This window comes from Argopecten irradians, chromosome 9 (assembly GCF_041381155.1).
Source record: "Argopecten irradians isolate NY chromosome 9, Ai_NY, whole genome shotgun sequence".
NCBI classification, from domain to species: Eukaryota; Metazoa; Mollusca; class Bivalvia; order Pectinida; family Pectinidae; genus Argopecten; species Argopecten irradians.
Window position 1 is genome coordinate 40509149 of NC_091142.1, and position 19913 is coordinate 40529061.

Genomic DNA, 19913 nt, shown 5'->3' on the forward strand with positions numbered 1-19913 from the left:
TTTAAATCTAAGCTGAATAATTTAGTTTCGTATTTTGAGGGGGCGTGTCATTGTTGACACCTGTCAACACGTGTGTTGACAATTGTTCAACAATAATAACTGGTTTCTTATCTAAACTATTGCATCAAAAGTTCTTGAAAACAAGAGGAACTCACAGTTTTGCTCAGTTTTCTGTGGTAAGTAATATAAATGTGTTGTTCTTTAAAATGACTGATCGTGCGTGTGGATTTAAAAATCTATAAATAGTTTGTTTATAATGCTACGTGTTATAGTCACAGAATATTTAATTAGTTATTTGCCACTTAAGAAGTTAACAATTTGTTTCAGTCAAACACGCCTTTCCATTCATCAATATCCAAAAGTAAGAAAATGTCATGTTTGTTGCTGATGCCGACTTATTTATGGGATAATTGATAACTTTGGAAACAATTATAATATACTGTAATTAATTATCTATGTACGTGGTGACCTTTACATATTATGACGTGAGAACATGTATGCAATGTATGTATCGATCGATAAACAAAACAAAATTCGCAAAATAAAAATCGAAACCATGCAAGTATGATCGGAAGTTTTTTCTTTACCAGGGAACTAAATAAAGGAAACCATACACAAAAGAAAGAAAAAAAGTCAAATAACAGTTCCTTGGGAATACGTTGGTGCAATTACCGAGTTCATCAAACTAATTTAAATCAAACCAAACTCGCTAGTGAACTCGATTACGTAATAATGACCACAGGCGTTTGACCCTATAAACATTTTTCTCTCGCAGTATTACATATATATAGAGAGAAAAAATTCTTTAGAGCCAAACGCCTGTGATAATAACTAAAATAAATTTCAATTCACCTATACGATATTACATCGTATTTCGTATTTTGAAATTTGGACGCTTTAGCTGCTTTAAACACGTTTCTGCTAAGATTATGTGTTGGAGGATGTTCATTTTTTATAAGTTTTCTCTTTAGATTTTATTTCATTTTCTAAAAAAAAAAAAAAAAAAAAAAAACAATACATCAATTAGCAGATAAGGCATTAATTAACGATTAATCTTTTTCTGATATCGGAATTGCCAGTTTTTCCCACTTCTTGACCGCCTCCAGTTTTGTTATGACATAGTCCAGGGGTGGATATAATGTTAGTGATAGTGTATTAATGCTGTCATTTTTTTGGGTGAATTTAGTTTGTTATAACTTGAATCTGTTTTATGTTGTATGTAGAATGCCCAGGACCCCGAGCCAGTATCAGTGATTTGAAGGCACGCGCTTGGTCATTTTTTTCTCTCCGGATATTCCTTCTGATTTACTTTTATGTAATTCAAACAAATATATGGTGAATATTATACCAGCTTTTAATCGATTTTTGTGTTTTGATGTTTTATTTCCGACAAACCTAATTATTCGATTAGGTCAGCTATTACCCCTGGTGATATGTATTTTTCCATATTTCAAATGCATCGTGCACGTTAAATAAACCGATTATCAAGAAAAAAAATTTCATTTATCTATGCGAGATGTTTCTTTGATGTAAAAATGAAAACTTTTGGTGACTATCACGTATCACTCCCTGCCCGATCCTTACATTGACATGTACTTAAGAGACCGTGCCAATAAGCATCGAGCTTCGTACACTATATTAGTGGAAAGTGTGAAAATCACAGAAGTTGATGATTGTTTGTTTATTTGTTATATATAAAGAACTAATCATAAAAAGTTGGTTGATATGAAAAAATATTTTTTGTATCCATGGCAACCGGGGGTATATACAATTATGTATTTGAAAAAATGCATTAATCTAAAAATAACGAAATTTCTTAAAATTTATGCCATGTTTCATAATGCACAACATTTTAAATTGATTAAATCCTTATAGGCGTGTGAAAAATTAACAAAAAAATATGTTTTCATAATTTTCTTAAGATCCAAGAGGCCGGAAACCCCCAAAATATTAGTTAAAATATGTTGAAATGTTGCTAAAATTAAAGAAAAAATTCTCAAAATCCATACATTGCTTGATAATGTTTATTTATACTAAAACAATAAGCATTAATTGGTTAAAAATAATCAATAATAAAATTGGGTAGAAAAATGAAATTGAAAGAATAAATTATATATTTTTCCTGTGAATTTCCTGAAATTTGGCATAATTTAGCATTTGGATTATCTCCCTTGCCAGTGATTGAGTATATAATTACCTCCCTTGCCTGGAACTCTCCATTCATGAAACAACAAAAGGCGATCTATTTACAGAACGGCATGTTTTCAAGCCTGCATAAATGTGCTGTTAACTATGTTTTTGGCCTTAATATGTGCGGAGGAATGGAGAAGAAGTGACAGGATTACTTTTGGTAAGTTTTTTTTTATTATGCAAATGTTTTAATGAGACAGAAATTGAATGAATTCCAACAAAAATCACTTCATATATTTTATTCTATTGCCGGTTCCATTCTTTAATTTCTTGTTAGTTGGCCTAACAGTTGTATGTTGTACTTAATGGAAAATACTTATTTTCATAACATAACCTTATAGCTATATATATTTTGTTGAGAGTACATTAATCAGTGGCAGAATCAAAGACAATTCCGGTGGGGGTGGAGGGGGCGGTTGCCTGATTGTCAAAACTTTTTCAACCCTTCTGGATCCATCACTGATTATGACCATATGGTAAAGATAAATTGATGAAAATTTTGAAGAGAAACTGACTATTTTATAATATCTAGAATAATCTAGGTGTATAAGTTATTATAGATATACATGAAAAAATAAAAATTAAAAAACATGCAATATTTAGTAAGTGTAAGTAACTTATTAAATTATTAATATCTTGAATGAATGATTGTTGGATATTCCTTTTCTGTTTTCAGTTTCTGTACGTCCTTTAAGTGCTCTACAGCTATTTATTACTGTAATTCGTTAGTAGTACAGGAATTATTTCTTATGTAGACTCTATATAAATGCACTATATCATGTATTATGTAGAAACATTTACATACCGGTATATAAAATTATTTTTATGTATAGTCAGACAAAACAGAAATGATTTCAAGTACTCTAATACTAGTAATATAGGTTACTGATTGTTCTCTTAACAAGAATATTTCATATTGTGACATTTTAAATATTTAAGATAACGATATAAAAGACTGACACCCCAGTGCTTAAACCAATATGTGTTTAAAACACCAACCTGGAAACAGTCGGTACAGTCTGTATAACTTAAGTGTCAATGTTTCTTGAACAGTAAAACACGGATGAATTGAATCATTGGATGTTTTACTGCAATTTATATCATTTAATTGTTCCACCATAAAACATACACAAACGTGTACCTACATATGTGTGTGTGTGTTTTTAATGTAGTGTCCCTCTGACCATCCGTACAAACTTTTCTGTCTCTAATTCTGATTCTATTAAGCTTAATTTGTTAAAATGTTGACTCTGAAACTTGTGCTGCCCATGGCAATATTATCTGTATCATTTCATTTTGCAAACATTCATTCTGTTTTAGAAATCAATTAGTAGTAAATTTTAAATATTTTTTTTTCTATTTTTACTTCTAGAATGACATCTGCATTAAAAGACTCAGTGGATCAGGTATTGCTGATGGACCAATTGTCAAGGCGTACCAAGTTAAGAAAGTTCCACAAAATACCAGTGCGAGACCCATAGTACTTGTACATACCACCGAAGGCGCTTGTTCTATACTTAAAATACATGGAGTTCTGTCTAGCAGACATTTTATCACTCTACTTTCACCAAGCAATTGATATGAAGCTGGATACTCTTAATATTAGTTTAACGTCCTTTTAATAGCCAGAGTCGTTTAAGGACGTGCAAGGTTTGTTGGTGGGGGAAAGCCGGCCTACCCGGAGAAAAACCACCAACCAGCAGTCAGTACCTGGCAACTGCCCCACATGGAATTCGAACCCGCATCCAAGAGGTGGAGGGCTTGTGGTAATATGTCGGGACATCTTAACCACTGTGCAGACTCTTAGTTGTGAACTGACCAACACAGTTTGGTGAAGTGTGTGATATCAAAAGACCAAAGTGACCAACACAGTTTGGTGAAGTGTGTGATATCAAAAGACCAAAGTGATGCTTATTAATTCAGATAAATTAATAAGCTTAGAGTGTGTTGGTTGTAATTTCAGTTTGGAACAGATACTTTCACAAAATGAGTCTACAGAGATCTGTTATCAAGCCATATGGACAAAACATTTTAGTTGAATTTTTTTAATGAGGACATCAAATGTTGTGAAAGGATGTTTAATAAAGATATTTCAGTCTGGTGAGGGTATGTTGAATGATGGCATACAAGTTTATAGTGTGATGACTGATGTAATAAGTGTATGTTTACAGTCAAGTAATTATGACTGATGAGAAGCAAAAGTTATAGTGTGATGAGGGCATACGTTTACACTCTGATGACTGATGTCTCAGTAATGATGAGGGCATAAGATTATAGTGTGATGACTGCTTAGGGCATAAGTTTACAGGGTGATGATTGATGAGGGCATAAGTTTACAGTTTGGTGACTGATGAGGGCATAAGTTTATAGTGTGATGATTGATTAGGGCATAAGTTTACAGTGTGATGACTGATGAGGGCATAAGTTTATAGTGTGACGACTGATGAGGGCACAAGTTTATAGTGTGACGACTGATGAGGGCCCAAGTTTATAGTGTGACGACTGATGAGAGCACAAGTTTATAGTGTGATGACTGATGAGGGCATATTTTTATAGTGTGATGACTGATGAGGGCATAAGTTTATTGTGTGATGACTGATGAGGGCACAAGTTTATAGTGTGATGACTGATGAGGGCATATGTTTATAGTGTGATGACTTTTTTATTATATAAGCTGAATAAAAGTTGGCAAAAGAATTTCTATTGATGCAGTTGTGTCTCTATATCTGCCTTTTCCCTCAAATCCATTTACATATATATTATATGGTTTGGTGAAAGGAATTAACTGTATTTTTGCTGTCAAGTAATGTCACAGTTCACATATTATAGTGACAATATAATTATTTCTATTTGAAAGAGGAGGCAGTAGAAATATAAGTAATAATAAGCTGTTGCTAAGGAATAAATAGTGTTGCTAGAGATATTTTCGATGACAAATGGTCCTAAAATTTCACTTTTTATATATAATTAATCAATTTTAAGCATACTCAATAAGCTTCCAGCAGTGATATTTTTTTTTTGAATGAAACAAATACAACATTGAAAGAATAACAAACAGAAATGACCCTATTTTTCTAATAAAAATGTGTAAAAATGACCTAATTTCAGTCATCCATTAAGAAAACAGATTAAATTTTCTACCCAATTTTATTTTTTCTTTCATTACTTAAACATCCATTAATGATCCTCAGTAATATAAATTGCATGGCAAATGTACGGATTTTCCATAATTTTTCAACAAAAAGTACACATTTTTCGTCAATTTTTGGAAGTCAGGGATGTGGCTATTTACTGTTACCATAGCAACCATCCTATAATTTTGGATTGTTTATTGATGATTTTTTTTAATCAAATATACTTCATATTATGAAAATATATTGTTTTCATACAAATGTCATTTTTATAAATGCTTGAATTTTCCATACAAATATCCTGCTTTTTCAACATTTTTCCAATTATGAGACCTTGTTGCCATGGCAACCAAATTTCCATGCCAATCAGTAAAAATGGCCTTCCAAACATCTTAATTCTTTATGGAATTTGTTTCTTAGCCAAAGGGGGTTACTTTAAAGTATATAATTTGAATTTCTATTTTTTTCACTTTCCACCTAAAGCTTGATGCTTATTGGCACGGCCTCTTAATTGTTCATTCAAATGAAGATAAATAACGATAAAAGACAGTTATAGGTCTTCCTAATGTTACATGTATGATGTCTTTCCTAACACAGATTATCAGCTATCTCCGTCATGCTGGTACGGCGTTAGAATTACATTGAAGGCGACTAAATTTGTGACATATATTGCATATATTTTCTGTTCTATGAAAATTATGGTTTTTTTCCATTGCATCCTCTTTGTAGCGCCTCGCTTTTGGTGTGAACCATAAGACCATGCGATGAAGGCTTTGGATTCTTTTCAGGTCAAAAAACAACTTATAGTCCATAAAATGACATTTTTTAGCTTGGGCGTTTTCATTTATGTAGTTGGATCAATTATGCCAAAGTTATTCTTTTAATACATTACAGACGAATTTATGATTTAACACCGTTTTCAGGCGAGTTTTGAAAACACTCGTCCTTGTTACTGCAGAACCGTCAGAATACAAACCAGTTGTTTCCCAGGTTCTAATAAAATCTTCAGTGGAAGAGGAGTGCAGCAGTTTGAGCAGTTAATGTGACCAGATGGGGCGTTCGTTAGGTGTCTAACACTAGTAAATGGACACGAGTCCCACTCATACCGCAGGATGAGTACCACTTTTACCGTGACACATATAGTCCTCCAAAACAGATTATGTACACGTCGCATATATATTAGGGAAGCGAGCCTGTAAGAGGACTTACAGCAAATTCAACTACCCTACATGACTGTATATTGGATCCGTAGCCACACTGCATACTATAAATCTATTTGATAAATGTTGGTTGGTCTTTTTGTTGTCATCTTCACATTATTTGATTAGCTCCCGCGCATGTGTCACATCTAGTAACATGGATAGTGACACACCGTAGATGTACCTATAAAGACAGTGGTAATTGCTGGTAACATCTGTTTGATCAATGTTAATAAACTTGTTACATGTCTTCTGCTTGAAAGGCTGGGTTCTGGGAAGCTCGCTATTTATAGATCTGCCTATGTATTCATACTACCTTGGTAGCACCTCAACATTTAATTCGCCATCCGTTGTGATAATGAATGTTTTGGGAAAGAGAAACCATTCCAGTAAGCAAGGATTTATAAGTGAGACGTCCTTGCAGTAAGTATAATTCCATTAACAAACGTATTGATAATTCACTATCGTTTTATTTTAATAATGTCTCTCTTGTTTTCATCAATATAAAAAATATATTATGTTTCAGCTGTGAGGTCCGGATGCAGTGAAGCGTAACAATGGTGTGTATCACTAGTGTGCTTCAGGCCCCAATCCAGTCCTTCCTCCGTCCATCCATGTGGGTACCCGGATGTAAAAAGTTACACTCCCACACAGAAATGTAAATAATTTAGAAACGTTTATATTTATAAGGAATATTTATATATTTTCACACTAAAAGCACATTGTTTAAATGTGTTGCACTAAAAGACGTTGGTGTCACATATTGAATTTATCTTTGAACTATTTGTTGAAATTTGAAAACAATTCAAAAGTATGGCCATCCCAAAAATGCATGAAAGTATAGTATATCAGTTGAGACTAACTTCCCATAGAGCAATGGAATGGGAAGGCCAACTATTATCGGTAATGTCGAAAGGGCCAAACCAATGTTGAGGTAGAGGGATGGTCAAACTATAGATTACAAATGTAAATGTCTGCAAAATAAGTAAAGTTTTAGTGGGTTTTTTTATTATTATTTTCATTTAAACATTGGAGATAACAGAACCAAATGCTGGCGTAAGTCACATCGATTAGGTAAATGTTGCAAGGACAACGAGAGATTGACAAGAATTTTAATTGAAATCGATCATACTAAGTTCGGAGACATTTCAGATTAAACTTACCAGAATGTCACAATTGACAAAATGTCAATATTAGGCTAAGCAATTTAATGTATAACTTAAGAGATTTTTTATTTTAGGTGGAGATCCGACTCCGTCGGGTCAGACGCACTACTAAAGGACATTATCGACACCGTCCCTGAACTGACTAGCAACGACTCAACCAAATCGACATACGTAGTGAACAAGGTAAGTAAGGCGCTGGTCAAAATAACCCAGAATCAAACGTCAATCATCTATAAATATATTGACTATTTGATGTATATGTTGGGTGAAACAGTATTGTGACAGCATGAATTATATCCTCTTGTCATGTCCTTGACAAATAAATACATTTGAACTAAAAGCGATCGTTTGCCATCTATTTTTGCTGTAGTAGCAGATTATATGACAAAGGAAGTGGGAGTAAGGTAATCGTTTTGGCTTATGTTGCCCCAACTTCGCTAGGCAAGGGTATTCGGTACGATATTTTCATTGTTTCAGGAAGAGTATCGTACTGAATGTCCTTGGCTAGCGAAGTTGATGTTGCCCAATATGTTGTACAAACTGATTGACAGTAACATCTTGCAAAACATGTTTAACAGACGTATTTATAAACGCTTTAACAGACGTATTTATAAACACTTTAACAGACGTATTTATAAACGCTTTAACAGACGTATTTATAAACGCTTTAACAGACGTATTTATAAACGCTTTAACAGACGTATTTATAAACGCTTTAACAACGTATTTATAAACGTATAACAGACGTATTTATAAACGCTATAACAGACGTATTTATAAACGCTTTAACAGACGTATTTATAAACGCTTTAACAGACGTATTTATAAACGCTTTAACAGACGTATTTATAAACGCTTTAACAGACGTATTTATAAACGCTTTAACAGACGTATTTATAAACGCTTTAACAGACGTATTTATAAACGCTTTATAGCATTCATGAATAGGGAACGACATGTAAATATTCTCTGAATCATTAGCAATACATTACCTTATATATAAATAATACCTTTTCCAGGTCCTCATTAAAAATGTCTATTGATGGGCAAGTAGGCGAAATATGAATCACCGTACGTATTTGGAGGTATTCACTCCCAAAGAAGACAAAATAGAACTCCTGGTCCAACCAAACAAATTTAGTTTCATTTCCCACAATGTTCGGTTACAAGAAGCTGTTTTAAGTTGTGCTTTAAGAGTAGGTTTCGTAGTGAAATATTTCCTTGTTAAACTTTTGTTTATTTGGTTTTGTTTGTTTGTTTGTTTGTTTGCATTTGCACCAGGTGGACGAGGAAAGAGGTTATGTAAGGATATTTGCATTTACCCGGGCGAACTGGCTAGATGTAATGGAATTTACTTTGAGGGGAAACAAATTACAGGTAATTCGTTATAGATCGTTTCTCTTGCTGGAAAACATTTGTTTCAAAAACCAATGCTTTCGTTTTTAAACCTACTGTAAAAGTCATGCATTATGCATGTACATATTTGATGTTTTCTATTTTATTCGATTTACAGGCGCACTCATTTTCTAGTGGGTTTTTACCTCTGTCCATCCCACTCGCAGTCATTTTGAATTGTGTAAGTATGCGAACTCTTTACTTTGGGTATGGGTCGAGGGGCAAGTACCTATGAATTCACGATGATCTTATCCGTGAAGTGTACTGTATGACCTGTTGACTGTTGACTGTCGTGGAGGACTTTGATTGTGTCGTCAACAGCTCTGACTCATTTGTAGTTCGTGTGTGGATTATCTCTTTCAAATTAATTAACGAGTGGACTTTAAATGGTTGACATGTAATATTTTTATGTAGTTTTTTTTGTGGTTTGTTGTTCGGTTGTAGTTGGTCTATATAGCTGTAGTTGGTTCTGAAATAATAGTCAAGCCATCAATAAGGTTCAGAGGTTTATTGGTCATGATGTTTCATAATTCAAAACATACAATCGAAATTAATAAATCATAATTTACATTGTAGTAGTTCAATACAAATTATTTTCTAAGTAATATAAACTGATTACAATATTGAATAAACAATTCTTTTGTTCTGGGGAAATACTCATAAAATGGGGGGAAATAATTATTTTATGGTAGAGTACATAATATACGCTTTGCGTGAAAGGAGCCGACGGGAAAATTAACAATATTAAAATCTTAATTATAAGTAATTCAATAAATTGACCAACTACAGATTTTAGCAAAACAAGATAATTTCTTAATATGAAATAATCAAAGCAATAGCAATGAGCATTTAATGACATTACTTCCGAAGATGACAACATCACCGATGCTCTTAATTATAATAAAATACAGAAAGATTTATGAGTAAATATGCTAATTCTAAAGACAATAACCTAGTTATGGCTAACAATTCCATGACTACAACATGTAATAATTTCATATTTACAACAAGTATTAAAAACAAACAGGTCACGGCTGTTGTATCAAAATAATCATGTCTGTTCAAGAAGATTTATTATTTAAATCCTAATGATCTATATTCCTACAATAATTAACATATGCCGATATTATTATAATTAAAATGATCATATTTACAAAGATAAACCATTATAATTAATCTGTAAAGTTAATGTTACACAGCGCAATGTAAAGAGACGTATACGTAACTCAATAGGTTTAAATACAATATGGCGGTCTCCGCTTTGCGGGACCTTATCAAAGATGGTTAATTACAATTATATTATCGACTTCCATAATTAAGATAGATTTCTAACATATAAGTAACTTAGGACGATAATAAGATTAAATTATCATCAATTCCAATTATTTACTTTTGAGTTTGAAATACATTTTACAATCATAATACCTGATTAATCGCATTGTGTTATTAAGTACAAAAATAATAATTAAATCAATGAATAATTGACAATTTGAAGATATACAGTTAATAAGTAATCATAATAGTAAAAATAGGTTATAAACAAATGTATACAATAACATAGAATTTCTTACCTGAAATAATAGTCAAGCCATCAATAAGGTTCAGAGGTTTATTGGTATTGACCATTTAAGCCTCTACTCTTATATAGACACTGGATGGCTACAGGTGATAATCACACGCAAACCGGCTTTTTCAGCTAAAATTTTGACAGCCGACACGAAAACAATGGTGACCGCTGTACGGTGCCAAAGGGTAAAAAACATATTCCATGACAATAAGATAGGTTCCGCTATCACTTAAGTAATCTTCACATTACGTGTGATTTCCTTTGATTAACAATTTCAAGATGACCGAAACATCCGGAAGTTAATCTCCCTTTTGAATTCATACGTGTCGGTCAGAACGATTTATTGACTTCAAATATATTGATGGCTAATTGATAAGCCGACACACTTTTCTCATATCAATGTTTAAATGAAATGTGTTACACACACTGATAAATATATATACACACAATATACCTTAGCTATAAAATGATACTTTTGAAAGTTCAATGTGTTTACAAATAATCATTAGTTTCATAAGGGTAAAATATTCCTTATGATAATACAACGATAATGTAACAATAATAAGTTGATTTTATATTTGCACATTCTATCAAAAAATTTTCAGATGATTTTGTAATAATTAATTTTCTCGTTGTTTCTGGCTTTCTGATTGGCCTATTCATTTTTTTATCATTCCACGATGAAAAAAAATATCCGAGAATGGCGCGGAAACCCGACGTTATCGTGACGTCACAATAGAAACATTGACGTTGCGTATTGATTTGGAAAAAATAATCCCTTGGAAAAAATCAATGGAATCGTACGTGTAAACGTATTTCATTTTATAAAGTAGCCTGGAAAATTAATTATAAGCGTTGAAGTCACTATTTTTTAATTTCATCGGGGTATGAAATAAATTTTGTTTGCAAACTTTTGTGAGAATCTGCTACGCGGATTCACACAGTTTGCAGACAAAATTTCTTTCATACCCCGATGAAATTAAAAAATAGTGACTCCAATGCTTAAATGAACATACATCTCAAGCTTATGAGTCAAAAGGCTCTAAGTCATTAGAGATATTGAATGTAAAAATCTGTGAAAAAATAATGTATTACACTGTACAATCAATATTTTTATTAATTGCGGAAATTTTTATTATCAATAGACTTTTTTTACCAGGAAATGATACCTGTTGTACCGTTTACTATTTAGGTTTAAGAGTGTTGGTATATACCGTGTTCCTGGGTCTTTTGTTGTGACAAGCATAAATCAACAACAAAGCATGAAAATAGTCTGAACATAATACGAAATCAATCTTTGAGATAAAAACATTATAAATTAATGAAGGGATGTGATTTAGTTTTGACGAAGTGTCCTGTGTTTTCCCCCATGTGATGGACAACCATTGTTGCCATGAAATTATAGACACTCATTCAACATTACATTACTTCCTTATTACGGTTTTTACGTTTAAGCCTACCGACACAAAAGAAACCCGAACAATTGATGAGTTTTATGTTAATACGGTGATGAATGGATCACTTTATCATTGGAACACATTTCTCTCTCAGCTGTTTGTTGTGTAGCAAAATGTAACGCGATTGATCGTATATTCGCATGTGCTTGATTTATACGGTATGTTAATCTTTGAATACATATATTGTATTTATTCTTATATTGAAATATATTTACATACAAAACATAGACTATTTGGGAATTGGAAAACAAGCTTAAAGCTATTATAAATTCCTGTTTTAGATTGAGTAACATCATAACGCCTATTTTATCATTTATACAGTGTATTAATCTTTGGATACACATATTGTATTAGATTACCTACCATCCCCTAAAATATCACCTATTTTATCATTTATACAGTGTGTTAATCTTTGGATACACACATTGTATTAGATTACCTACCATCCCCTTAAATATCACATATTTTATCATTTTTACAGTGTGTTAATCTTTGGATACACATATTGTATTAGATTACCGACCATCCCCTATAATATCACCTATTTTATCATTTATACAGTGTGTTAATCTTTGGATACACACATTGTATTAGATTACCTACCATCCCCTTAAATATCACATATTTTATCATTTTTACAGGGTGTAAATCTTTGGATACACACATTGTATTAGATTACCGACCATCACCTATAATATCACCTATTTTATCATTTATACGGTGTGTTAATTTTTGGATACACATATTGTATTAGATTACCTACCATCCCCTATAATATCACCTATTTTATCATTTATACAGTGTGCTAATCTTTGGATACACATATTGTATTAGATTACCGACCATCACCTATAATATCACTTATTTTATCATTTATACAGTGTGTTAATTTTTTGATACACATATTGTATTAGATTACCGACCATCACCTATAATATCACTTATTTTATCATTTATACAATGTGTTAATCTTTGGATACACATATTGTATTAGATTACCGACCATCACCTATAATATCACTTATTTTATCATTTATACAGTGTGTTAATTTTTTGATACACATATTGTATAAGATTACCGACCATCACCTATATAATATCACCTATTTTATCATTTTTACAGTGTGTTAATCTTTGGATACACATATTGTATTAGATTACCTACCATCCCCTATAATATCACCTATTTTATCATTTATACAGTGTGTTAATTTTTGGATACACATATTGTATAAGATTACCTACCATCACCTATAATATCACCTTATTTTATCATTTATACAGTGTGTTAATCTTTGGATACACACATTGTATTAGATTACCTACCATCCCCTATAATATCACCTATTTTATCATTTATACAGTGTGTTAATTTTTGATACACATATTGTATTAGATTACCTACCATCCCCTATAATATCACCTATTTTTATCATTTATACAGTGTGTTAATCTTTGGATACACATATTGTATAAGATTACCTACCATCCCCTATAATATCACCTATTTTATCATTTATACAGTGTGTTAATTTTTTGATACTCATATTTGTATTAAGATTACCTACCATCCCCTATAATATCACCTATTTTATCATTTATACAGTGTGTTAATTTTTGGATACACATATTGTATAAGATTACCTACCATCCCCTATAATATCACCTATTTTATCATTTATACAGTGTGTTAATCTTTGGATACACATATTGTATTAGATTACCTACCATCACCTATAATATCACCTATTTTATCATTTATACAGTGTGTTAATTTTTGGATACACATATTGTATAAGATTACCTACCATCACCTATAATATCACCTATTTTATCATTTATACAGTGTGTTAATTTTTGGATACACATATTGTATAAGATTACCTACCATCACCTATAATATCACCTATTTTATCATTTATACAGTGTGTTAATCTTTGGATACACATATTGTATAAGATTACCTACCATCACCTATAATATCACCTATTTTATCATTTATACAGTGTGTTAATCTTTGGATACACATATTGTATAAGATTACCTACCATCACCTATAATATCACCTATTTTATCATTTATACAGTGTGTTAATCTTTGGATACACATATTGTATAAGATTACCTACCATCCCCTATAATATCACCTATTTTATCATTTATACAGTGTGTTAATTTTTGGATACACATATTGTATAAGATTACCTACCATCCCCTATAATATCACCTATTTTATCATTTATACAGTGTGTTAATCTTTGGATACACATATTGTATAAGATTACCTACCATCCCCTATAATATCACCTATTTTATCATTTATACAGTGTGTTAATTTTTGGATACACATATTGTATAAGATTACCTACCATCACCTATAATATCACTTATTTTTATCATTTATACAGTGTGTTAATTTTTTGGATACACATATTGTATTAGATTACCGACCATCACCTATAATATCACTTATTTTATCATTTATACAGTGTGTTAATTTTTGGATACACATATTGTATTAGATTACCGACCATCACCTATAATATCACTTATTTTATCATTTATACATGTGTTAATTTTTGGATACACATATTGTATTAAGATTACCGACCATCACCTTATAATATCACTTATTTTATCATTTATACAGTGTGTTAATTTTTGGATACACATATTGTATAACAACCTACCATTTTTTATTACCTACATTGTTAGATTACCCCTTAAATATCACATATTTTATCATTTATACAGTGTGTTAATCTTTGGATACACATATTGTATAAGATTACCGACCATCCCCTATAATATCACCTATTTTATCATTTATACAGTGTGTTAATTTTTGGATACACATATTGTATAAGATTACCTACCATCCCCTATAATATCACTCTTACTTTATAATGGTATATCAATGTACATGTTTTAATTCTATATATAACTATAGATGCAGATAATATTACTCCGTGTTAAGGTGTTATTAGTTTTTTCATGTGTATATATGGACCCAGACATCAACTTAGATTCAAATTAAGTAGCTGATTCATGGCGTATGACAACATATGATTAACGTATCGCCTATATCCATATACATGGATGATTTTTATCTAAAATCCAGCGACAGATTGGGATCCTGGTTAGTCTGTACTTATAAATATCTCAAACATGAATATTAATATCATCATTTGATACACATCGCTTCGTAGTTAAATATGGATAAAGCGGAACTTTGCTAACTTTTCTCTCTAGAAACACAGGGCTATAAGTTATATATTCAAATCGCGAACTTCATCGCCTCAAAGATGAACAAGGTATGTTAATTAGTGTTAATCTCGAAAGACATAAAATCGCGAAAACAAATTTCCGCGTAAATGGTATGATTTATGGTACGACTTTAGAAAAGATTTTTGGAGTCCACATCTTATAGAGATCATCTATCTTTTGCTGTACAGTTCACCTTTTTGATTTCTGGACAAAGCATATAATCTTCTCAACATCTCTTTGATTTATTCTACAAATTTTGTATTCAGTTCGTTTAAATCAGTTCCGTACACATGTAATAATATCGTTCCCATGGAAGCGAGCAATATAACTTCGAATCTTGCAATAGCGTGCAAGTTTTTATTGAAAGGTCCGAATAATAGTTGAAAATATTATATATCCTTACATATACATGTGTAGATATGTGTAAACAAATTATGTGATAATATATAATATTGTATGTTTTATGGTCTTAAATAGTAAACTATAATATACAATATGGTATGTTTTATGGTATTTAATGATAAACTATATTATACAATATGGTATATTTTTATGGTATTTAATGGTAAACTGTGATATACAATATGGTATTTTTTATGGTCTTAAATGGTAAAATATATTATACAATATGGTATGTTTTATGGTATTTAATGATAAACTGTAATATACTATATGGTATTGTGATATACAATATGGTATTTTTTATGGTCTTAAATGGTAAAATATATTATACAATATGGTATGTTTTATGGTATTTAATGATAAACTGTAATATACTATATGGTATGTTTTTATGGTATTTAATGGTAAACTATGATATACAATATGGTATGTTTTAAGGTCTTAAATGGTAAAATATATTATACAATATGGTATGTTTTATGGTGTTTAATGGTAAACTATGATATACAATATGGTATGTTTTAAGGTCTTAAATGGTAAAATATAATATACAATATGGTATGTTTTATGGTGTTTAATGGTAAACTATGATATAAAATATGGTATGTTTCATGGTGTTTAATGGTAAACTATAATATACAATATGGTATGTTTTATGGTGTTTAATGGTAAAATATATTATACAATATGGTATGTTTTATGGTGTTTAATGGTAAACTATAATATACAATATGGTATGTTTTATGGTATTTAAACTATGATGTGCAATATGAGTTACCAATTGTCGCGTTTAAAAATTTAATTAAAGAGACAATTCACTCTGGTTAATTCTTTTACATAACCAAGAAGCAAACTATGGCATAAATGTATTGTTCTACATTTCTTATGAAACATATAACATAAAATATTGACAAATTCCACGTCAATGTTTAGTATTTTAATTGATACCGCTGTAATTACAAATCGTTGTGAGGCAAGATAATTCACCTAATAAGGTAAACACACTACTGTCAGAACGATTTGAGCAGTACTAGACAAAAGTAGCATTACTCTACGAGCAAGGGACAGGGTTCGGCATACAAGATGTTCGACCACAATGTGTAATGGCGGACAGCGAGCGAGTTTGAACATTTCACACGCATTTCACCACCATGGGCTTTTCTGGCATATCACAGTAAAACCGACTTATTTAATTTCCATTAGAACAGCGTTTTTTTCGATATATGTACACATTTTAATGTTCTCTTAGACTGAATTGTCACTTTTTACGACAGTAAATGGTAAACTGTAGTGTACATGTAATATACCTTCCTTTTCGACGTTACGGATTGTCGTTTTATAAAAAAACACCCTAAAAGGATTCGAGTAACACTATGATTATTATTACTATGTAAGTAAAAGATATTACACGAGATAGCTTAATGACAAGTAAACGAGTTCAATACTTATATCGTACAGGAACGTCCAATCGAATGAAATATCTTATTATTTAACGATTGAAATCAACATTTAGATAGCCATACGAGTGTAAGATTCTCTTTATCACATAAGTATTTTTTAAGTATGATAAATATATTTTGGTTTGTTCTATTTAAGTAGATAAAATATGGCTTGGATAGGTTATGTCCGTCTAGTGAGACAATGGTGTGAGCATAAAGTATTCATACATTTGCTGCTCAACCAATAACGTGGTATACTAGAACAAACCAATCATATTAACTATATTCAAAGTACAATGGCTATATTGTATGTATATCTTTTGTAATGAATATATGCATGGATTTACAAGTAATGATTTTTTTATCGTCTGCGCAGGTTTTGTTCTGGATACCGTTTTACGACAAAAGGTTTAACAGATCGCGATTGGACGCGTTGCGAGAGGCTATGACGGCTGATGTGATATCACAGGATATGTGAAAGTGACATCATAGTTTTAAGACGATTCTATTGGACGAAATGTTGAAAGCAATGGCAGCACAACGTGTATGAATGGTGATCATGACGGCATTTTACACAATGATTATATAGTTTTGCTTCTGCACTATGAGCTGAGAATGATTAATTATTTTCATTAAAAGTATAAAAGATATTATGTAAATACTTATTTTTACAATCATTCGACTGTCTATTCCGTCTTTTCATATTACAGAGTTAGCTCCCTTGTAGGTAGATATTGATTGTTATGTCATTATTTTGAAAGCGCAATCCCGTCGTTTTCTCTGAAAAATATGACGTTACACTCGCAAACACATGACGTCACAATTAATACCTACCCGTAAGGGTAGATAACTTTGTTATATGCAAATACAGAATAAGGTCTTTTAAATTGGCTGAAAATATCAATTTTAAAGATTTTTGCCAAAGATTTTTTATTATAATTGATATCTCAAATGTGTAAAACATGACTTGTTATCGCCCATGTTATTTAATGCCGTTGATATTAATCTAGTCTTCTGATTATTTGATTAAAAATCGAAAATCTAACTTAGAAGATATCATATTATCATAGATATGTGATTATATACATGTTTTATATACATGTTTAACTTACTCTAGTCCAGTTATTGTATTTCAAAGTTCATAGTACTGCAGTGTTTATTGTTGTGTCGCGATCCTTTGATAACCTGTCTATAAAGACACCTCTCTAATAAGACACATTTTTGTCTGTCCCTTGGGGTTTCTCATTACACAGGTTTGAGTGAGTATATTATTTACAATCATATTTACAAAACAGTTTTAAAAGCTTTAAGTACCAACGGACATGAAATTATATATTGTATGTGTATTGTTTTTTATTTTGTAACAAATGTGTCTAGAATTGATAATGCACATTGTATCTGCTTGCCAAGGAGTGTAAAAACAGGAAAGTGATAAAGCGTATGGAATTATGGAATTTAACTTCTTCGAAGTGGATTTTCATTGGTTGTCTTAAGTGTATATTTTATTCAGAATTTTCATAATGGTATTATTACGTGTAATTGCAATTATTGCACGTTTTGCATATGTGCGTCATATTTTTAACTGTATTTCAAGGATGCAAGTGTTTGGAAATTAATACAAAATTTGTGTTTTGAAATTAGTGGCGCATTACGCAGATAATGAAACAAGGTTAAAAAAAGATTTTTTTTTATATTCTTTCCTGTTCTGTTGGTTGCAAAGACGTATCTTAACCACTCTGCTTAAAATCCTCTGTCCATGATTAAACGACCTTGCTGCATTGGAGGCGTCATACAAGTAATTGGCCAAGCGTCATACAAGCCACGGATCGATGATTTTGGCGTTATACAAAGTCATGGATCGAAGATTTTGGCGTCCTTAAAGTCATGAATCGATTATTTTGGCGTCATATATTTCATGAACTGATGTTTTTGGCGTCATGCAGGCCATTGATTGATGCCTTTGGCATCATACATGTCATGAACCGATGAATTTGATAGATATGTATCTTACTTACATACAATGGCACGCAAAAGAAATAATTCAAAATTTCATAATTTTTTTTTATATTATACTTTAAATTTATTGCATTTCATATTTTCCATCCTTGCCTTATAACCAGCTATCAAAATAAGTGTACAATTTTCGATGTTATGGAGAGAACGTTGATATATGCTTAAGTCTAATGTTTAATCCAATTGTTTTTGTGATATTAAAATTTGTTGAAAGGAAATGCGTTCTGTTATCTAACACTACTCACACTTTATAGTTATTAGACCAGATTCACTCATAATGATAAATTACGTAGTGTTCTAAGCGCGAAAAGACAACAACCCTCGATTTAGATTACTGTAACAAAATGGATTGTGAAAAAAAGTTTCCGTTTAGTTTGAATGATGAAGGTGAAGCACGTGTTCGTTTTAATTGCAGTATGATATACGGACTTTGTTGTGATATTAGGTCCTTGTGATGTATAGACTGTACAGAACAGAATGATAAATGACCAAATAAAGATGTTAGATTAATATGTGTGGTAATTTTATACTGGCGAATCAAAGAGCGTTTGATATTTTATATTTACAATACTAACAATGCATAGGTTTTTCCCCTAAGTGAAATCAGAGCTTACAATTAAAAGTGACAATACTGCCAAAATAAGGATATTTAATCACAGAGCCATTTCATCATCGTACATGTGTTCCT

The 19913-nt window shown here is 31.3% G+C and overlaps 1 protein-coding gene and 1 long non-coding RNA gene across 5 annotated transcripts; both read left to right on the plus strand.

The window, feature by feature from the left end:
* Positions 1-40: 40 nt before the first annotated feature.
* On the plus strand, positions 41-19735 carry LOC138332340 (uncharacterized). Of its 4 annotated transcripts, none has more exons than XM_069280397.1 (6): positions 41-176; positions 7047-7178; positions 7761-7869; positions 8968-9063; positions 9200-9262; positions 17589-19735. In XM_069280397.1, the coding sequence occupies exons 2-6, from the start codon at positions 7078-7080 to the stop codon at positions 17688-17690; spliced, it is 471 nt and encodes a 156-aa protein (XP_069136498.1). In that variant the 5' UTR covers positions 41-176; positions 7047-7077; the 3' UTR covers positions 17691-19735. The 4 variants fall into 4 exon arrangements, with proteins under 4 accessions (XP_069136498.1, XP_069136501.1, XP_069136500.1 ...); XM_069280400.1 differs by lacking the exon at positions 41-176 and adding an exon at positions 6074-6109; XM_069280399.1 differs by lacking the exon at positions 41-176 and adding an exon at positions 6799-6909.
* Positions 2040-4893, plus strand: LOC138332339 (uncharacterized). The gene is made up of 2 exons (XR_011209810.1): positions 2040-2350; positions 3563-4893. It is a non-coding gene; the product is annotated as an uncharacterized lncRNA (long non-coding RNA).
* Positions 19736-19913: the final 178 nt, after the last annotated feature.

Bases quoted from the DNA above. Each gene is read 5' to 3' on its own strand.
- LOC138332340 (XM_069280397.1), top strand. From the start codon at position 7,078: ATGGTGTGTATCACTAGTGTGCTTCAGGCCCCAATCCAGTCCTTCCTC. The intron at 7,870-8,967 runs GTAAGTAAGGCG...CATTTGCACCAG, and splicing joins CGACATACGTAGTGAACAAG to GTGGACGAGGAAAGAGGTTA. The intron at 9,263-17,588 runs GTAAGTATGCGA...TCGTCTGCGCAG, and splicing joins TCGCAGTCATTTTGAATTGT to GTTTTGTTCTGGATACCGTT.